This window comes from Rattus rattus, chromosome 5, assembly GCF_011064425.1.
Source record: "Rattus rattus isolate New Zealand chromosome 5, Rrattus_CSIRO_v1, whole genome shotgun sequence".
NCBI lineage: Eukaryota > Metazoa > Chordata > Mammalia > Rodentia > Muridae > Rattus > Rattus rattus.
The window spans coordinates 79,787,755-79,809,630 of NC_046158.1; the positions used below are offsets into that span (position 1 = coordinate 79,787,755).

The following is a 21,876-nucleotide window of genomic DNA, read 5'->3' on the forward strand; positions in this document are numbered from 1 at the left end:
AACTAGGGTCTCTCCATTCAATCCAACTACTTTGGGATCTTATTAGGAAAGACTGTATTGCATTTTCTTATTCATTGGTCAAAGAACTGGTAAGTCTAATTCCAATTATATCAGGGTCTTTGACACTCTTCCTTGCAAGTTCTTCATGGGTTCTAATACTCCAAACCATTATACCACTGTCTGTTCTACAGAGCCTAAGCTTAAGATGTATAAACCCAATGTGGAAATGGTCCCCTAAATTAGGAGTCAAGTCTAAATTAGCCAGCTTCCTATTTTTATATAGTTTTATTGGAACACAGCTGTACCCAATCACTTATGTATTATCTGTGAGTTCTTTGTGACTGTTACAGAGCCAAACATATTATCTTTCTAACCTTTACAGAAAGGATGTCAATGTCATCATAATTATTTCCTTATCATGGGATCAACAATATTGGGATCCATAAGGCACCCTGAGAGATGAAGGGACGAGTATATGAACGAACATTTGAGGCTCTGTGCTTTAGAAAACTCTAGGAAGAACATGGCACAGTGCTCTTGGATATCCTTGCTTGATAGCTTTATCTTTTAGAGGCAGGGGGCTAATACATGACTCAAATCTTGGTCTGAAGGGTTGCATTTAAATTTTCATTGTATTTCCATTTGACCAAGGATGGAATCACTTGGCCGTGGCTGCAGGTGGCGGGGTCCTATTGGGCATCTAGATGTCCTGCACACTGTCTCTGATGCATCAGTCACCATGTGACCCTAATATCAACTTAAAGACGCTCTCTTGGTGGGATTTATGCCAGCTCTTGGTAGTTTGAAACAAATTACAACCATGGCAGCTTAAGGTTCAATCTTGGAATCTGTGGCAGGAATCTGCAAGTTACCAGAACCACTTGTCTTTCTTTGGAATAATGAATGCTGTAAGGAAGAACTCACTCCCCTTCCAGGGCCATCACAGTAACTGGTGTGCAGTTTCTCCCTACTAGTCCAATCATACCCGTAGAGCCCCAAATACCCACCACTTCTTGAAGTTTCACTAAAACATTCTTCCTTCTCCTCATTGTATTATGATTATGGTACACAATTACTGGGGCAGCTAAACCAGAAATGATCACGTCCTCTTTTTATATTGTCAGGGGGCAGAAGGGTGAGTCAAGAACCATTCACACAGCAGAAAGAATGAAACTGCTAGTTTATTTGAGAGTATAAAAATTTAAAAAAAAGCCTAATAAAAAAAACCCAAAAAGCGACCACATACAACCTTCCAGTTTATATAACTTTGAATATCACACACTATTTATTAATATCTTAGTTACATTTCAAAAAAAACCCATCAATTACAAGGTAGAGGGAGTCAAGTGAGGCAGTGAGTTTCCAACCACAGTGAATCTAGTGTAGTGTCAAAATGAAGTGATGATCTCACTGGAGGAGAAATGAGCATAGAGAAGGAGCATTTTTCTGGCTGGTGTAGAGTTAGGCAATATAGAATTTAAAAAAATCCTGACTGGAATGAATTTAAAAAAATATTGCTAGCAACTCACTTGATATCTTGAGAAAATCAGAGGGAAAAAACCCCAATTCCCAGAGCTTGGCTCTCTTATTTATTATATTATTATTTTTTAAAAAAAATCCATTAAAAACCAAATCTACAGTAAAAAATGTTCCTGTGTTTGTTTGGAAACAAAACAAAACAAAAAACCCAACATTAATAGGCTCTCCTTATCTACTAAAACCATTTGTTTTTCCTAAAATGCCTCGAAGCAGAAAAGCTCAGGAGATTAGCTCACTGCACAATTAATTAAAATTAGAATCCTTTCCGCCAGACAACTTTCAGAGCACCAAAAAGAAGCAGGGACCCATCAAAGGAAGGGAAGAGCCACGCTGACTCACTGGAATAAGATGTGCAGCCAGAAAAGCTCCGTCTGCCACCCAGGGTCTTTCTTCATTGGGACAAACACACACACACACACACACACACACACACACACACACACACACACGCACCACTACCAACAACAACTCAATTTCTATTTTAAAAAACGAAAGAAACAAACACCTAGGCTTATTTACACAAAACCAAAACCAAACCAAACCCCAGTGGCTAGCTGTCTCTCCTGCAGTCTAGTTTGTTTTGGTTTAAAAGGAAGTCAGTACAGCATCATTGAAGGCCACTTCATCCCCGCTCCCTGCAGGCTCCCTTTTAATTAGCATCGAACGAGTTGTTGAAACTTTCGTCAGCTGTGGAAAAATGCTTTGAATGGGTGGCAGCTGCCTGAGGTGGCACCATCTGGTCCCAGTTTTGTCCCTAGTGAGTATGGTTTACCCATTATTGCCTGGTTGGCAGGGGTGCGTGGTGGTGGCATGCACTAGGGCTGGCTGGGCATGGAGAAGGAGGAAAGGTAATCCAAACATACAGAAAATGGATGGAGGACTTGTCTCTGCATGTTTCAGTAACTCAATAAATAACGACTCCGAGATGCTCCAGTGTAGATAGATGCTTGGCATGTATGTGAGTCTGAGGTGACATTATGGGATGGGGCTGGGGAAAGGCAGCGTTTCTTTTTGCATCTTTCTTTGGACCTCACTAAAAGAGAAAGAAGAAAACCAGAGAAATAGCTTTCCTATACACATATAAATAGTCCCTTAACTAGAAGGGAAAAAACAAACACACTGTTTCAAATGCATTTCTAAGAGACTTTAAAAAAAAAATCCAATGGGAAATCTTGACTCCAAGTTATCTATTGCCCACTTCTCTCAAGAGAAACTGCCAGGGTGTCTGGTCAGGCCTGACCCTCACTCTAACCCTAACCCTGACTTGGTGCACCGTTCCTGGGGGTTGTGTAGTACAGGGACCTGAGAGTTCTCATGGGTGGTACTGAATGTGGTTCTCATGTAAGTTAGAAAAAAACTCATGTCCCGTGTCCAAATGCACATGGAAAACAGGCTCTTAGGTGTTCACGGAACTTAGGAGCCTAGTGAGGAAGTTGCGTAGATGAACAGGCTGGGCCCATTTTCCTGGGGCAAAGGGTTAGATCCGAATTTTGACCAACTTCATGTGGGTCCTTACCCTTAGCTATGGCAGGTCAGCTTGGAAGGGGACATTCCAGAAGTCAGGGCAAGGATTATGGGGCTGAGGCAGGACCAGACTCTGGTAACCTACCCATTAGGAGCTAAGAACTCATGGCAGAGGTTCCTACTCATTCAAGGATGCTGCTGGGATCTGCGCATCTAGAAAGCTTTCAAAATGAGGAATCTTAGGCGAGTTTGTAAGGCCAGGTTGGAGGTTTCTGAGTCTCTCAGAAAACCAAACTAGAGTTTTGAGAGTTGAAAGCTGTCGCTCATGTCAGAATCTTTCTTTGGCCTCTGCTGAAGTTCGGTCGATGCACAGGGGAGTACAAGGTGGGATCTGATGTTCTCCTGGACACGTTTTGGAGTGGCCACTGGACAATGGCCTTTTATAACAATCCTCCAAGCTAAGTCTCCAAATGTATCTATAAGGTGGCAGGCAGCCCCGTGGACTCTGGTCTGACCTCCTCTGACCTCCTGACTGTGCAACCTGGCCCTAGAACCCGGCCAAAGACTATTTACACATGGCTTCACCCTGCTGCCTGCCCAGGCACGAGACTGCTGGGATGGACCAACAGTCGCATAGTCATCTGAAGCATGAGTCTGTAAATCACAGGCCCCCAAGGAACAGCGACTGCGCAGAGAAGACGGCAGTGCATCCTGTTAACTAGGTGGGCGGAAAAGTGCCGGGTCATTCCGAAGAACATCCCTGATATCTGGAGGAGAGGATGCCGTCAGCACCCCAAAACTTCAACTAGAGACATCCTCAAAAGGAGCTCGAAGAGTGTCCCATGAGCACAGTTCGTTAGAATTCGAAGAGCTGGAGAGGATCTACCATATGGACTTTGGAACCGCTGGATTTTATACTTCTTCAGTGCCCTGACTGGGCACGGAGTCTCTGGGCTCAGAGGTACCCTCTGCAGGGCCAGGCTGCTCTGGGCTGTGGCTGCTGCCTTCCACACTCAGGAGGCTGCTGGCTGCCTGGGAGCTAGCACTGTAGGCACTTCCTGACCGCGAGCGGTAAGGAGGCAGGTCAGCTTGGTTCAGAGACTCGGTGTCCGATGAATAAGGTGGTGGAGGAAGGTCATACCACGCAGGTCTGCAATGGAGAAGGCGGGAGGGCAGCAGAGGGGAGAACGTGTTAGAGTCAAGTCGAGGCAGGTAATGTAGACCCAGCTCTAACTGCAGCCCGTTTCTGAGCAGATGACCAGGTCGACAGCCAGGAACAACGGCAGTTCTAAGACCCGCAAAACCAGTGGTCTGAAACATGACGGAACAGCAAGGCCAGTGTTCTCTGGCTGCTCCTGTCCATCGGCAGGTCCAATGCTGTGTCATATCATAAATAGCACCCTCATATCACCTTGCATGTCCTGGGCTAAATGACTTATGGCCAAGAGTCAAGGTTGGAACTGTGACTGAGTCTTTGATAAGGAGGACATTCTGGTTTCTTACTAAATCTCACTCTTCCTGAGGCCTTGGATGAAGTCACTCTCTCAATGCCCTATCCCATTCTCTATACCTTGCTTGCAACATTGTGTAACAGAAAAGGCCTTCTGTTTTCTACTCTCTTCTCCCACCGCTGCGAGTCAGTGTGCCTCTGTGTCCCTCTCCTCTGTCACCTTTATTGCTCACAATGACCCTTATGTAGACATTACTATTGTGTCCATTGTCCTGGTGAGGAATCAGAGGCCCACGATCACAGACTAGTAAGCAGCCCCGTGGGGGAACTGGAACCCAGCCATTCTGTCTCCAGATTCATCAGTTTTATCCTTACTCTACTCTGGTTGGCCCACATGGAAAGGATGCTCATTGGGTGAGTGCGGTCCTGCATTCTCACCTGCAGGGATTCCCAAGGCAGCACTGCCCCCCTCCCAGTCCTTGAGGTATTGCTTGCTTTTGGTGAGTGAGGGAAAATGAAGATGAAATTATATAGGAGCTGCCACTGGGAAGGGTCCAGGGAGAAGCCTGGTCACCCTGGAGACTCATCTGCAAAATGCTTGATGTGACACACAGTGAGTCCCGGGCTTTGGGGAAGAGGGAGATCTGAGCAGGGGAGCTGAAGGCAGGATATGGAATGTTAAAGTCTAAGGAGACTCTAATGGCTGGCTGACGGCACAGACTTCCAAGAGGGTTATGTGGTGTAAATAGTGATAAAACATGGGCTTAACATATATATATAATCCACTCTCTCTGTCTCTGTCTGTCTTCCCCCCTTCTCTCCCTCTCTCCCTCTCTCCCTCCCTCCCTCTCTCTCTCTCTCTCTCTCTCTGCGCACACACACACACACACACACACACACACACACACACACACACACACACACACACACACACACCCCGGAATAGGCATCGTTTAAGCACTCCACTCCAACTACAGAACGCTGCTCTGGGCCTTCTACATTGGGGGTTCACAAATAATGAGCATTCCGATGCTTACTAAAAGCCTGGGGCTCTCTATGCCATCCCCCTTACCTTATACATGAAGTCAAGCAAGGTAAGAGACTTACTTATTCTCAGTCATCAAATTAACCAAAGCTCTCACAATACTTTTATGTAGGAGCAGACAAGGCCCAGAGATGGTCAATAGCTGTAACATTGTGGCCTAACCAAGGAGGAGCAGGGATCCCTTTTCTAGGTCCTTAGATAAGTGACTAAAACTGTAGCTCCTTAGTTACTTCCTTCATAGCTGTATCCAGAGGACTGGATGATATGGGATATTCAATAAGGAATTGGTAAATGTCAATCACTGTTACTGCCTACAGCTACAGAGCCCAAATTCCTGGTGAGACTTAGTTAGCCCAGTGTGTGCACACTCCCATGTTAGACGCCCTCCTCCACAGTCTCTCACCTTTGGTCCAGCAGGGCCTCTGAATAGGAAGGTGGAGAGCCTACTTCTGAGGCGTTTTGTTCGGCCTGGGTAGCCACATACTGAACACCATTATTGACATTGTAGGTGACGTTGCAGTGGTGGGGGTGGTCCAGGACCACCAGACGAGAGAGCAGTACAGGATGCTGCAGCCGGTGCACAGGGAGAGTCATGAGATTGTTCCGTTTGCGCTGATGATGCAGGACCAGTGCCAGCAGGGCTACCACCAGCACGAAGATGACAGAGCTGCCGATGATGGCGTATGTGATGCTGGGGTAGTACACAAGCTGGTTCTCCGAGGTCACGAACACCTGCCCACTGCCTGGTTCTGAGGAAATCAGGAGAGAGAGGAAGAGACAATGTCACAGGGGGGCTTTCCTACGCTTTTGAAAGCCAACCTCAGAACTGCCTTGTCAGTTAGCATAGCAGGCCTATTCACAGGCGTCAGAAAAGGTGACCTCCAAATGTCCATCACCTACTGAATGGATAGTCAGTATGTGCACACACTGAATTCTTTTCCAGCCCCAAATGTGAATACGGACACGTACCGTGAGTGTGAGTTTCAGAAACAGAGAAATAAGCCTGTAGTGATGACTTTGAAAATTTGGTTTCTTTAAAAAACTTTATTTAAATTACGGGGTTGGGGATTTAGCTCAGTGGTAGAGCACTTGCCTAGAAAGCGCAAGGCCCTGGGTTCGGTCCCCAGCTCCAAAAAAAAAGAAAAAAAAGAAAAAACTTTATTTAAATTATAAGAATGTGCTTTGGTTTTAATCATAGATGTGGGGATCTGAGTCTGCTTCAGACTGGCTGTAGCTGCTGACTATGACTTGACTCGAGCTCTAGCAGAGGTATGGCTTTGCCAGCTGCAGATAGTTTCTGAAATGTGTGATGTTTGGAATTCCAGGAACTTTTCAGAGGGTACATAAATGCTAGGCCCTCGAGAGGCGGGTGGTTGGTTTCTCAGGGGCGTTGGTTGTGGTTTATTAGTACGTGCTCAAAGAAGAAAGAAATTAGATTCAGGGATCTCTCTCTCTCTCTCTCTCTCTCTCTCTCACACACACACACACACACACACACACACACACACACACACACACACACACACAGACACACCTTTCTCTCCTATCTAGTGTTAGGAGGATAAAGAGGGTCAGAGATAAAGGGTGGGAAAAGGAAAAACCTACAAAGTAACCCAGGCCGGCAGTTCTGCCCACTGTCTACGTGACGTATGAAGGTCCAGTTCACACAGAGAGCAAGGGCAGCAGCACTTGGACTCACTGCAAGTGGGCGTGAGGGGTCTCTGGGTCATTTAACAATGCTCTTAAACTAGGCTATAACGATGATGGCACATGTTGGGAAGTTAACTAAAAATCACTGATTCGTACAGCTAATGTGAGTGAATCTTATGTTCTATAAGTGAGACCTCAAGAAAGTTAGTTAAAAACTCAGATGTGGGAAGTATAATATCCAGGGATCAAGAATGAGAGAGTCTTGGGGTCCCAGGAACCAGTTCACCATTGAAGATAATAAACCCTAATAAAGCACACACGAGGGAGGCAGTACACACATACAGGAATCCGAATGTCTGCACAGCATCTATTTTGTGCCAGGCCCCGGGCTGATCTCTACAGATGCAGCACCCGACTCTGGAGCCAGACAGGGTCCACCTGTTCCTCAGTCTACTTTCTGTGCATCTGCCCTTTGGAACCTGCTAGGCTATAAAATGGGCTAGGCTTTCTTTGGGCTTCTGACGTGTGGCCTAGACAGCAACTGTCCCGGATCTAGAACATAACCTGTGCTACTTTGCTATTTTCACATGTGTGTTCGATACACACAGTATATAACATTGAATGTTTAGTTTTGTTTTTCTTAATTTTTTTTTAACTTGGGGTCTCACATATTTCAAGCTGGTCTGAAAGTCACTATGGCCTAGGATGGCCTTGATTTTTAATTCTCCTGCTTCTCCTCCCTAAGTTAGATTACAGGCATGTGTCACCACTCCCCGCTTATGCAGTATGGAGATGGGATCCCAGACTTCCTGCATCTAGGCAAGCATTCTATCAAGCGGGTCAAGGCATGATTTTTAAGATGAGCACAGTGCATCCTGGAGAGGTTAGGTCCCCTGACCAAGATCGCTGAGGTTGGAGGAAGGAGCCTGCTTGACTTAAGCTAGGTCCTGGCACTGTTCTGAGCCTTGAAATCCACTAGATAATGTAGGCATTTCCTCAGATCTCAGGGTGAGGATTGGGATCACACAGCAACTCTGCTGGCTACCAATACCTTCCTCTCATGGGTGCTAATGAGCCACACGTCAGTACCTCCGGTGACCTGCTTCCCAGTCAGCAGGGACACACAGCTGACAACTGCAGGAAGTCCAGGCATGCACGGGAAACCAGAAGAGCCCCTTCCTTGGGGACTCCGTGTTGGTCCAAAGAACTACGATAACACACTGCTGTGCCCAGGTGGAGAACTATTCTAGTTTCAGTCCCAAGAGGTAAGTTTGGGACCACAGGCCTGTGTTTCTCCAATCTTCAATTCCTAACTCAGGAAGAGGTTTCTGTGGATCCCAGACAGGCCAACAGTTGTTAACCTGAGGTGGCAGCAGAGAGGGAACTAAACTGTTCACTCCCTTCAACAGGAGTGGCTTGTCTGCTTGGTTATCACTGCAGTCCCGGGGTTGAGGGGGAGACCTGGCAGACAGTAGGTACTTAATAAACGCATAGAACGCAACAACGGAGTCTGTGTATTCACACTCTGCTAAACAGTAGGTGCTATTATTACTTCTGTTTAGCTCAGAGAGGTTGATTAACCTGCCTATGGTCACAGGAGGAGACTGGTCGCCAGGCATCCTCCTTCTAAAGCCTGCACGATGTAGAACATGTGATGATCTCTGCGTTCCTGATTTTAGAAAAGAAAAATCATCCCAATCTGAGGTAAATGAAAACCTTCCCCTTAGGGTCCCTTCTGTCTAGCCATACCCAAACTTAGACTAAAAGCTTAGGGGATTCTCCAAGCTCCTGGCAGTCATCACTCTAATCTACCCCGCACATCTGAACTGAGCAGAAGGAAGCAAATACGAGCCCTTTGAAAGGTGGACATGTGCAGTTATGGGACTTTCCTGGAGACAAATGACTGTCACTCAGCCCTTAGGAGGGGGGAGGGTCAGAATTCAGGATTAAAATACTTTTTCTGGTTTATTTCCTACATAGACCCGAGGGGTTACGGAGCTCTGGGGTGGGTCCTGGAGCCGTCACTTCCAGGTGCTGGAGTCCAGGCAAGTGATTTAACTTTCATAAGCCGTAAGAGAGAGCACGGCTGAGCAAGGTAAGCGCAGCCATCCCCATGTGTCAGGGAAGATGCAATACGCACACGAGTGTCGAGCAGAGTGCCCGACAAGGGTTTGCACTCAGCAATGCTTGTTCTTTAAAAAGAAATATTGCGTTAAAATGGCCACGATGAAATGTGCAGACCACAAACAGCCTTTAAATATACAGTTCAGCAGCACCAAGTGAACTCAGGTTGTTGGGCAAACATCGCTGCTGTCCGTCTCCAGGACCCTTCAGCTCCTGCATTGTGTGCATTCTGGATTTCCTCAACAGCACCTCTGACAAGAGGTGGGGAACCCCTGTTGGGGGAGGTGCTGGAGAGGGGTAGATTTCCACATGGAAAGTAAACGTGTGCAGAGATTCCGAAACTCTGACATCTGTGTGACCACTGCAGCATTACAAATACGAGAGGGAGCTCTTTAATGAGGGGAGAGCGAGGGCTTTCATATCTGAAGAATCTCTCAGTTGTCTCTGAAAGCTGGCTCTCCCCCAGCACTACCACTTTGACAGTCAAGAAGCAGCGATCACATCCACTCAGGGAGTTATGATGCCACATAGCTCAGAGCTGCCTGCGCTCGTTTTTGCTCTGTGTGTAAAATGTCATCTTGCATTAATTCATTTACTAGGCCCACTTTTCTTAAGAGCTTAATGAGCCTGCTGGCCAAATTACTAACATCAGAGTCGCCTGCGACCTGCGTTCCAAGTGTGTGATCCACGGATAATGAAGTTTCCATTTATCCTGGCTGTCCCTCAAGTGAATGCCCTCCCCGCTCTACCGTCAAACATCTTAAATTCCACCCCCTATCTGCTTTTGCTCCATATTCATTCATCTGCTGCTACTGGCCATCTCTGGACTCAAAGCAGTCAGGGCCCCCACAGTAGCTGCTACAGGGGCAAGCGGAGCTCTGCACCATTCCTGGGTGCTCAGCCCCCAAGACGGAAATCTGAACACTTAACAACGACAGTTTCCTAGCTACTGTCCTGGGAGAGGAAACACCTTGGGCTGAGTCAGACATGCCACCCAGGCTGCTCAGGGACCGCACCAGCCGGGAGCTCTGACTTGGTGTTCCTTCCCATCCATCCGTCTCATTGCTCCAGATGAAAACTGGATTCCTGCAGGATGCTGGCATTTTGTCCATTGGCTTAGCCAAAGGCTGCGTTTGGGCTTCCATTCTGCCGGGTGGGTCTCGGGAAAACATGTAAATTCATGCCTGAGGTTTATTCAGGTGTGGGGTGTGGGGGAATAAATGGGTACAAACATGGGGTAGCAAGAGAGATTAATGACATACAACAGCCCTCTGTATATACAGGTGGATTCCACATCTGAAAACCCCTGATTTCAGAAATGGTGGGTTTGATATATTCATCCTCACGATGTGTAGACATTTTTGAGTCACCAGTCCCTAAACAAAACAGTGTAAGAACCAGTTACAGAGCACCCACACTGTACTAGGTATAAATAACCTAAAGGTGACTTAAAGTACACAGGAGAATGTATGTGAGTTCTATGCAAATATTATAGCATTTTATGCGAGAAACTTGAACAGCTGTGGAATTTGGTATCCTGGAACCAATCCATCACGGATACTGAGAGATGAATGTATATTAAAAATATAATTATTTTTGACACAGTATCACAGCAAAAATGAGCAATATTTTTCCTTGACATGGCTGAGGCTCAAGCCCAGAGCACTGTGCATGCTAGACAAGCACTTTACCATTGTGCTATGGCCCCAGCCCAGAAATTACATTTTAGTACCAGCGTTCATGAAAGCATTGTCTGTAAGATGTAAATGTCCATCATCACAGCTTGATTTAATACACTGTGCTGTTTCTGTACATGCTACTCATATTTTAAAATTTAAGTAATACACACTGCCATGGACGTATTTGGACGATGTATTGATTACTAAATGAAAAACCAAAGTTCACAAGAGAACGGCTGTGGTTTGCGTATTGCTTTACGGTGCAGCACTCCAAGTTCCAAGGGAGTTGGAATTTCACTCCCATTTTGCAGCATTAAGAGGGTACAGTTACAATGTGTCCAGAAGTGGGGCCTTTAGGAGGCGACTGGGATTTGATAAGGTCATCCATCAGGGTGGGAAACCCATGGTAGAATTACGGGGCTTTCTCAGGAGAGGGAGGCCGATAGGGAGCCCTACTCACTCGGATAAGCTGCTTGCCCCAAATGCATGAGGACTGAGCTCAATCCCTAGAACCCGCATTAAATAAAAGTTGGAAATCGTGACACACACATTTGTAATCCCAGCCCTGGGGAAGCAAAGACAGCGGACTCTTGGGCCTCACTTCCCAGTTAGCCAGGCTAACTTGGCTGACCCCAGGCCCAAGAGGCCCTGCCTCAAAGGGGAGGGGGTGGACAGCACCCGACAACCGAGCTTGCACATGCACACCCATGCCCACACACTCCTGACTCTGGGATGCAATCTCTCTCTCCTTCCTTCCCTCCCTCCCACAGTGTGTGGTAACTTGTACCTCCTTAGTAAGTCCTCAATAATCACAGGCCCTTAACTCTCTAGAACTTTGAACAGAACAACCTTTTTTTTTCTTTAGAAAGCAACCACATTTCAGATTTTATTACAATAGAATAGAAAATGGGCTAAATCAAAGAATCTTCCCACAGCTCTGCATGACGAGGAGACAGATGCAGGGAGTTTCTATGTGGGAGTGTGGGGTCTTTCATATCCTCACAGAAATGAAGGGCCCCTCAGGGCTCATAGCTCATTGCCCACCTTCTAGGGACACCTCAAACCAAGGGCACATTGTTTAAAGATGGCTCCTAAGCCCCGAGGCCTGACTTCCTGAGTGGTGAATTCCTGTTTTTAGAGTATTCAGTATATCTCAAACTGACTCATCATTCCTACTGTGTGTGTGTGTGTGTGTGTGTGTGTGTGTGTGTGTGTGTGTGTGTAGTGTGTGTGTGTGTATTTATGTGTGGTGTGCACACGCACATGTGGCAGGGAATCAACTCTCACATTCCTTTTATTTCTTTGGACTGAATACTTTAACAAATCAAGTTTACTGTGGTGTAATTTATGCACAGTAAAATTTCCTCTTTAAAATGTAAGGCAGATAGATAAGTTTGGCAAAGTGAACACAACTATCCCCACAATCAAGATCTGGAGTCTTTCTCCCATGTCTTCCTATGCTGTTCTTTTGTGAGATGGCTCAGCGGGTAAAGGGGCTTGCCACCAAGCCTCGAAACCAGAGTTCCAGTCCTGGGATCCTGGGAACAATGCTATCTCGGCTCCCATAAACCTCCTCTGACCGCCATGAACATGCAAACAACATACGTGTACAAGAAGTAAAGCGAAATCAAATGTGGTAAAACTGGATGGCTTGGCTTATTACTATGGAATCAGAGTATTTCAGACGTTCTGGGACACAGATGTTTATCCCATTGTGTCTTGCAAATTCTCTTCCAAGCTGTGGCTTCCTTTTCCATTTTCTTTACAGTGTCTTTTTCGAGAGAAATGTGTCTTCCTTCTTTCTTTCTGAATTTAATGAAGCCCTCTGCAGCAATTCCTTCTTAATGGCTTGTGCTTGCTCTATACTATCCAAGGAATTTACCCAGAAGGAAAGCTATAGCTTTAGTGCCTCCATTTACATCAGTGATGTACTGCTAGTTAATTCCTGTTTATGGAACAAGATAAAGGTCAAGGTGCTTTTTATCAATCCACGCTGACAGCCAGCTTCCCCGGCACCATTGCGGGAGGCCTGACCTTTCCTATCAAGTTACCTTGGCCCCTGTGTTGCACACTAACTTACCGCACAGGCCTGGCCACCCGATTGCGTGTGATGGAGGCAGGTATATTTACCGTAGTGCCTACAGCTTCTAGATTGCACCCGATTCTCACTGTAAAGAGCCACGTTAATTATTAAGGCTAGGCAAAAGAACGATCTTAGCTGCAGACAAAAATGCTTCCTCCCTCTTGCCAACCCACCAGAGCTCCACTAGTGAAAGTGTATTTTACAGTGGTGTAGACCAGGTTGGCAAACTTTGGCAAGGATGAGAGAGTAAATAAATAGTGTATACCCAGTGTTAGTCAGCTACTCAACTCTACCTCTGAGTATAACATTAGGAATGATGCCCGATAAAGTAAGCACTCGAAACACCTGCTCTTACTAACAGCTATAATTTCAGGACTTTCAGAGCCGTTACTAGGTGATATCATATTCCTTGTGATGATGCCACAAGGCTGAGGAGATTTCATGAGCCCCACGACTATGTGGATATGGACTGACGTACGCCATCTTTCAAGTGACTGCTTTCCCATCATTCTAGAGGCTTTTAGTCAACCAGGTGGGGACATCCTTGGCCTTTGAACATTGGCTGGAGGAAGTTTTGTGGCACCAGCTGCCAGCTAGAAGGACGTAAGCTGGTATGGATGGTCTCAGCCCTATCCTATTCCTGCAGTGGCAGCACGTCCCAGCTCCCTGGCTCCTGCAGTGTAGTGTCTCTGTTACGGAGAGGAACCCGCCAAGTATGGGGAACCCGCAGCTGTGCACCTGATCTTTGGAGGAATGAGTGATGCCACCTAACGCCTCCCACACTTGACAAGACCGAGCAGCAGGAGCTGATCCTGCCTGAATTCTAGGGAGCCCAAGCCTGCTGCTCTTGTGCGTTCACCACATCTGAGAGCTGCTCGCCGCTCCCTCCGTAATCAGTTCATCAGAGCCACTTCTGCCTGCAAAACCTTATTACCCAGGGACATGCTGAGTGCGCACACTGCAGCTCTGAGCGCAGAAACTATCTGAATAATTCAGGCCACAGGCTAGTGACGGAAGCCTTCCGCCCAGGGCTCCCAGGGGGCAGTTTTATTAGCCACGAGCAAATTCACTGCTTCCTGATATGAGCATGTTGACCCAGGGACCCAGCGCCCTGGAGGACAGGGCTGTTTATTTTGTTCTTGTCCCAGGGACAGCAAGTGCTTGACAGGGAACCCAAGGCCAATCAGGATCCTACGTCATGGGTCCAGCTATCTCAGTGCTGGAGCCATTGTCTCAGTCTCCTTCCGCTGCTATTGTCACCCGCACCTTGCCCCAATTCCCACTCTCTAGTCTCCTTTTCAAATGGTTACAAGGTGTTCTTTTAAGACACAAATTCACTTGCTCTGGTCAGTCCTCAGCTCAAAACTCTCAGTGGCTTCCCACATGCTCAGCACAAAGCAGGAGTCCTCAGGCTGGCTTCCCGGCTGGACAGTTATTGTCCCTGTGGTCACTGTGACCTTCAGTGTTGCCTCTTTCTGCTTCCTGCTGCTATAGACCCACCAGGTTCCTGTGGTCTCAAGATACTAAGTGTCTGAGCAGCATCCACTCTCAGTCTCACAGTTGCTCCCGAGGATGGGATAGGTGGGTGAACTCCCAGGCGCCATTGTCTCTACTCATTGTTACCCACTGTGTCAATTACCTCTTTTTCTCTACTGTAATGTAACCCTACCAGGGCACAGTGTATTCTGCTTACTCATCCCTGAACTACATCTAAGCCTCAGTAAGAACTTCCGGGGGGAAGGTGGCAGAGGGCCCTAACGGTGGCCGTACCCAGGCTCCTCAGTGACTCTTTACTTAGATTCACAGGCAAGAAGCTCGTCCCGGGTAACATGGCCCAGGAGTGATGGAGCTGAAAGTGGAGCTCAGGTCCATGTGACCCACATCTGGGACAAACAACAGCATAAAGATAGGTCTCACTGACCAAGCCAGCCAAGAGTGTTGTTTCAGAGCGCGCAAAACCAGGGCTAGGGCAGGTCAGATGTGGAGACCTCATCTGGCACGTGAGGCCCTAGGGTCAATCTTCCGTATCAGGGGGAAAAATCAGACAATGAAAAACTGTTTCATGGTTGAATCAGCTCAGGGTCACAGAGAAGATAGCAGGTGTGCTGTCTGAATATCAGAACAGAGTCTCAATCCTCTGGCACAGTCCTCTTACATGTTTGGTGGGGACAATGACATCTACCTGGGACCACTTAGATAAAGGCCGGGGTGTGAAGCAATGTGGTTTCCTTCCTATGTGACTGAGATGCTGACCTGACACAAGGACCTGTAGCCTGGGCCTGGCTCTGCGACCTCTCCAACCTTTCCAGAGCTTTCTACCTCTCAAGGGTAGACTCCCCAGCTTGTTACTGTGGTACCCAGGTCCCAAGTGTTTGCCTGGTGCTTTTGAACACGGCTACTGAAACACAGTAGTCAAGGTCCTTCAGACATTTATGAGTTGTCTAGTGCTGGACCCTGCAAACCCTGGGTCCCACAACCTCCTGGGTTAGAAAAGTAGTTTCATAGATAAACTGCAGGAAACGGGTACTGCCTAAGCTTGAAGGGCTGGCCATACAGTTTCTAGAATGTCCCAGGATCGGAGAGACCTGACGGTGCCTGGCTGGATGCTTAGCGGGTTAAGAAGTATCACCGAGTGCCACATTCTGACCTTTCGGTGTTTCTGCCGTCCAACCCTCTCCTGATGCTTCCTCTGGACTAAATCAGTGGGAAGCTGGCTGTGGCAGCCTGGGGATCTGTACCACACAGGGAGGAGATACAGAAGGGCTGTGAGTAGAGGGGCTCACCTAGGATCCAGCACAGGGCCCCCTCTCCTTAGTGGGACCCCCATACTGCTTCTCTAATGGACCTGGCCCATCCCACCATCCTCCTGGTGTCTGTTTGAGAAAATCTCCACTGTCTCCTCTGTTGGGATGAAGGGGGTCCTTCCCATGCCTTCTTTCCGTGTCATCCTCCTGCTGTTTTTATACCAGCATTTATCAACATGCAGGAGGCCAGGGCTTTAGGCGTGTGTATGGCGGGGAGGGTGTGAGCAATGCTCTACACAGGAAGCACCTTCCTTCAGAGCAGTGAGTTCACCCAGAGTGAAAGAAATAAAGACTGCCCACACGAGAATAGCAAGGGAGTTGTTAGCCACTGTCCATGTGGTCTGGCAGAGACTGAGGCAAGCTGAGGGAGAGAGTGCCTACAGGGGCAAGGCACAGCTTCTCGGTGTGGGTGGGTGTGTGCGTGCATGCGTGCATGCATTTGTGTGTCTATGTACTGAGTGGTGGTTGCTGGTGCAGAGACTAAGGCTCTTACTGCCACGAGGAGTCTTGTGCAATCAGTCAAGGGAGCAAGTCTGCCTTCTGCTTCTTGCTTCTTAATTAGAAGCAGACACACAAGTGAGGAGGCAGTTAGTCACTAATCATGCCCTCGCTGATTGGAGACATTGTTACTGGGATTACCATTGGCTCCCTGGATTGTTTCAGAGACAGCAGTCTGCCTGCTTGGCGGTCCTAGAGCAAACCAGAACAAGCTGGTGTCCTGGGTTGGCTGCAGCAGGATTGGAGCTGTTTTCCCACAAGGCCTGCTTATTCATTCTCTCTCTCTCTGCCCCCCACACCCCATCCTCTTCCAACTCATGACGCCACATCTCACTTCTTCTGAATCCCCAGCAGCACCTGCCCCAGTCAAATACTCAGTTACCCTGCATCTAATCTCAGGGACTGTGAGGGTCAGGGTGCAGACCGAAAGGACGGGTGGATCTACTTAAGAGAGCGGGGTGCCCAGCAGTTAGTCCAGGTCTGGGAGTTTTAGAGGCAGGGTTGGCATTCCGTCCTCTTTGCCAGGCACTAATTCCACCATTCTAAGAACTCATCTGTAAACCTGGGTTTCAAAGCCTGCGGCCACCAGAGTTAATAAATTATTATTATTTTTTAAATGAACTGAGTGAACTTGTAAGAGCCCACATCCAGGGGTGTTTGAAGCTTGGAGGTGGCCATCTCCAGCACTCCTACTATGGCCTCTGCACCCATGTTCTCTCCTCAAGATACTATCTTGGTGTCAGTAAAGCAAAGGCCTCCCCAAATTCACACTGACTTTGTCGTTTAAAACAAACATCCTAAGGGTTCATCACCTCTGAGGATCCCTGTTCCAAACACATCTCCTGTCCCAATTTAGACACGGATTGAAAAAGCTTAATCTAAAGGGCAGGCCAGTAAGTGACTGAATCAAAGGGTGCCATGAAAACCCCACGGAACCATTACCATGGCAACTCAAGTTGCTAAAATTAACTGAAAGGGAGGGGTGATGGGAATACTAGGCCTGCAGAGAGAGCATCCTACCACAACCAGTACCAGCTAGGTCCCCACCAAAGGGGAAGTTGGGGATGGGGTAGGGGTGACTGGCTGCCAAGATGGCTCCAAAGACTGCTGAAGGGGTCTGGAGAGCTAGGAGAGTGGGCCTTAAGTTTATACTCACAGTGTGAGTGAGGGGCAGGAGGAGGGGGAAGAGAATGAAGAGGAGGAAAGAGAGGGACAGAGAGGTGATGGCAAAGTTCCAGGATGGAGGTCAGACATTGGTAGATATATCCCTGGAATTCCAGTCATTCTCATAGTAAAGAGTTTCCAGTGTTACCTGTCCACCACCCCATAACCTGTGCCTACCACTGGGAGAATGGGGGCACGTTTCCCTCAAACCAGGAACTCCACAGAAATTAGCAATGGGTATCCTTCCCCAACTTCTATTTCATGGTGCGTGTATATATGTATAAGTGTGCAAATGTGTGTGTGTGTGTGTGTGTGTGTGTGTGTGTGTGTGTGTGTGTGTGTCTGCTCACTTTACATTTCTGAGACAGGGTTTTTCACCAGTTGGCCTGGACCTTGGTAGGCTAAGCTGCCTGGTGAACAAGCCTCAGGGATCTGCCTTTCAGCTCTGGGACTTCGAGCCTGCACTACTAGCTCTAGTTTTTTAAAACAAAAACCAAAAACAAACCAAAAAAAAAAAAAAAAACCAAAAAAAAAACTTTTATTGGTTCTTTGTGAATTTCACATCATGTACCCCAATCTCACTCATTTCCCCTTCCCCTTGCACCCAACTCCATCCTTGCAATCTCCCCCTCAAGAGAGAAAAAAACAAATCTAATGGAAGTAGTAGCATGTCACAGTGTGTCCCCCAGTATACCCCTTTTCCCATACTTCTTTGTTTGCAAATTCTTAGGGCAATGGCTTGTTGGTCTGGTTCAAGGCCTCTGGTCTCTGCTACTCTATGATACTGGATCATCACTGGGACTCCTCTCAGATACACTGTTGTTGCCCTGTGTCATGGAGGTCCTGTAGTTTTGGATCTGCAGGACCTTTCATGTACTCTAGCAGTTCACTGTTGGAGACGCTTGGCTGGTCCAATTCAAAGCCCCGGATCTGGGCCTGAGAGATATCTGAGCTGGTCAGCCTGCTGGTTCATCTGCTTTCTGCTCCTGGAGCAGGATCACCAGCAAACCTTGATACAAGGGCCAGCTCTAGCCTGCTGCCTGGGTGAGGTACAAGATCTGCACTCCTGAGTGTTGCAGAGGGTGAGGGGCATGGCCAGTGACATGAGTAAGGAAGGTCTCCCTCCTCTTGTCCCTTGCCACCAGTGGCCAGCAGGAAAGCTGGCCCTAAGGTCATCAGAGTGGAAGAACTGGTCCAGCCCCCTCACCTGCAGCAGCATTTGGGAGAGTAGTCCCTGCACCCCACCTGAGCAGTACAGTAGAGCTGGCCTTGGATATGGGGGTTTAGGGCAAGCTGGCCCGGGGCTGTGAATGCACAAGAACTAGCCCTGGGCTCACAAAATTGATAGAACTGGCCACCTCTAGCTTCTCTTAGATATGCGTTCTGGAGACCAAATTCACTTTACCAACTCAGCCATCACCTCAGACAGAGCTCTTTTCCCCATCAATTTCTAACCTGCTCACCCCAAGGACAGCTCCTGAGGAGAGTGAAAGCTCGAGGTATCTGGCTAAGACTCTGAGACCTTGGATCTAGTCATCTGTGCAGAGGAATAACCTAGAGACAACCTAGGGAAGTAACTGGCTAATGGCCTCTCAGTCAAGAACCCAGCCCAGGGCAGTTTCAGAACTGGCTGGAGGGGAAGGCATTTAATTGGCTATTTAAAGTGGAATCGGACTTTTCTTTTTTTAATGGGAATTCAGATTGCTTCCAAGACTTCATGAAGAGGGTAATTGGGAGCCAGGGCCTGGGTGGCCTTTTCAGAACTCTGCTCAATTATGTTATCACTTAAAAAAACATCAAGGGAAGAGTGCTGTGGGCACCAAGAGCCAAGTCCCTTCCCACTGCTCCCACTGCAGACTGTAGAATGGCGTTCAACAAGGCAAGAGTAAATGCCAGGAAAGACAGCACAGATGTGTAGACTTGAAATGAATTGACCCCCTAGAGTCAAAGGGGAGGAGTCCCCTCTTCTGCACAAGGTAGAGCTTCAGCAATCCTGGGATTCCTCTCAGAGCAATCTCAGCTGCTCCTACAAGCAACTTAAATGAATATCCATGCCTCCCAGAATTCGCTGAGTAAGGACTGTGCAGAATTACTATTTCTATTGCTTACTGTATCTATTTACCTGGAGTGTTTGGTGGAGGCTGTAAAATTAAATGCTTAGCAGACATTCTTTAAACTCAATGGTCAGTTGGTTTCTGGTCCAGTAATAAGGCTTGCTGAGTTACAATGCAATGGTTTATTGAGCCTTCTGTGACAGCAGCCAGGGCAGAATATGCTAACTCCAGCAGGATTTGAGAGCAGGGCACTTTGATCAGTTGGGGAGTATGGCATAATCACCCACAGATAATACTGCAGGGAAAAGGCTCACCCAATAAACTGGTGAGCGAAAAATCTGTCTAGTTAAGTCAATGCAAATAAAATCTCATTAGTAGGTGCCGAGAGAACAAGTCCCCTCCGGTCCCAACACTGATCCTCCAAGGGCACCTCCAGCCAGTTCCTGCAGACAGAGGCTGTGCTATTACACGGGGTGAGGGCCCAGGGCCACATCTTCCTCATTCTGCTTCCAGGTGACCACCGTTGGCTGCCTGGCACCACATAAAACCTTAGCTGTTCCCTCAGTGTCCTGTCTTGTCCTTCTCTACACTGTCTCCACATTTCTCTCTCTTAACTGTACAGTTCTTTTCCAGAAGACACTAAACTCTTGGCACATTCACGGCCCAGGAGAACCAACCCACGTTCCAAATACTGATCAAAAGAGGTCTCTAAAATCTTACCCTTTAGTCTTCTATAGCCCGAATGCCTTCCAGCACTTATGCTCTAGCCAGGTGGTTAAAGGCGCGCCTAATGCTTGTTTTTAATTTTGTTTTGTTTTTATAAATAAAGTTTTATTGATACACCAACATACTTATCCACTGAGAGTTGCCTCTGATTGCTTTTCTGTTCCACTGCCGAAGTAGCATAGTCGTGATGATGACTTTTAGGCTCACAAAACTCAGAATATGATTGTCCCACATATGAGCTAATTCTGAAAAATTAGTCTAGCCATGCAGAACATTAGCCATTATGACCAGAAGATATAACTACTAGTGTAAAAAAAAAATAGAGACATCAAGAAATCAAGGAGAGATCACATGTAACTCTTCTCCACGGGTTTTTGCTCCCTTACCCTGTTTTGAGACAGAGTCCATCTATGTAGCCCAGGCTGGCTTTATACTCCTAATCCTCTTGTCTTTGCCTCCTGGGCACTGGGATTACAGATATGCACCGTGATGCCTGGCTGACTCTTGCTTCTTTTGTTGTCTCAGAAGCAAGCTACTAAAATGTTCCTACAGGAAATAGAAAACTTGGTCTCAATATCAGCTATGAAGCCCTTGAATGATTAATACATCTGTCTGCTCTCTGCCACCATGATCTCCCCAGGAGGCTGAGCAGTATTGTCTGCCCGAGCAATCCTGTCTTCTCCTTGGATGTCTCATGTTTATGCGTCTTGACAAAAAGGCTTGGCGGAGCGGTGGGCATTTTAATGTTCTCTAAGACAAGGCACTTCAGGCTTCATTCCAACACCAGGGGCCTCCTGGGTAGCAGGTTACAGGACCTGACTGTTCCATAATAGATGAGTAACTACAGGGTCTGGGGCTGTGAGGGATTCAGTATTATCTGCTTGATTCTTACAGGGGGAAATAAGAACGAAGTTTCCCTGGGGCCGCTTTAGAACCCATGTATCCCAGTTGAAAGCCCTCCAGCCGCCCAAGACAGGCTGGAGTTCGGGCACACATTTTAAACATTAACGGGCTGCATAAAACAAGCAAGTGAGAAATCAAAGCTTTTCTGTTGCTGACTGAGGGTCCAAGCTGGTCTTTGCAGGAGAGGGGCACAGACTCACAAGGATCAAAGAGATAGGGGAATGAACTGTGTGGGGAGCCAACCACCACAGAGCCCCTTGCTTCACTCGTTAAACATTTACTAAGCACAGTCAGGGAGTCCAACGATGCCCAGTCACTGGCACCAGGGAGTAATCATTTCAGGACAGTCAAGGGGCACTGTGAACCTCAGAACTACCCTGGCTGGTTATTTTATTTAAGATTTTATTTTCTGTATAGGGTATAGGTGCACTTTTCAAAGCTGAAAAGGCAAAAAAAAAAAAAAAAAAAAAAAAAGTAAGCAGTTTCTCTGATCCTTCCAGCCCCACCTCCCCCACAGGTAACCATCAGCTCCTGTATCTGTTTTGTTCAATTTTTTTCATATAGCTTACCACAAATGGTACAGACATGAGCAGGTGTCTGTAATTTTAAACACACTATACCTTTATAAAGCACAACAATACTGATTTTGCCTTGTCTCTGTAATGCAGACTAGCCTGGAACTCATTTCCCCTC

General features: G+C 47.3%; 1 protein-coding gene across 1 annotated transcript; it reads right to left on the reverse strand.

Moving 5' to 3' along the window:
* Positions 1 to 1,161: 1,161 nt before the first annotated feature.
* LOC116900930 (low-density lipoprotein receptor class A domain-containing protein 3-like) lies at positions 1,162 to 10,417 on the reverse strand. The gene is made up of 3 exons (XM_032902577.1): positions 10,243 to 10,417; positions 5,902 to 6,247; positions 1,162 to 4,153 (listed from the first exon to the last, which is right to left on the reverse strand). Exons 1-3 carry the CDS (start codon positions 10,415 to 10,417, stop codon positions 3,916 to 3,918), a joined length of 759 nt encoding a protein of 252 aa, XP_032758468.1. The 3' UTR covers positions 1,162 to 3,915.
* Between the last annotated feature and the right edge of the window lie 11,459 nt (positions 10,418 to 21,876).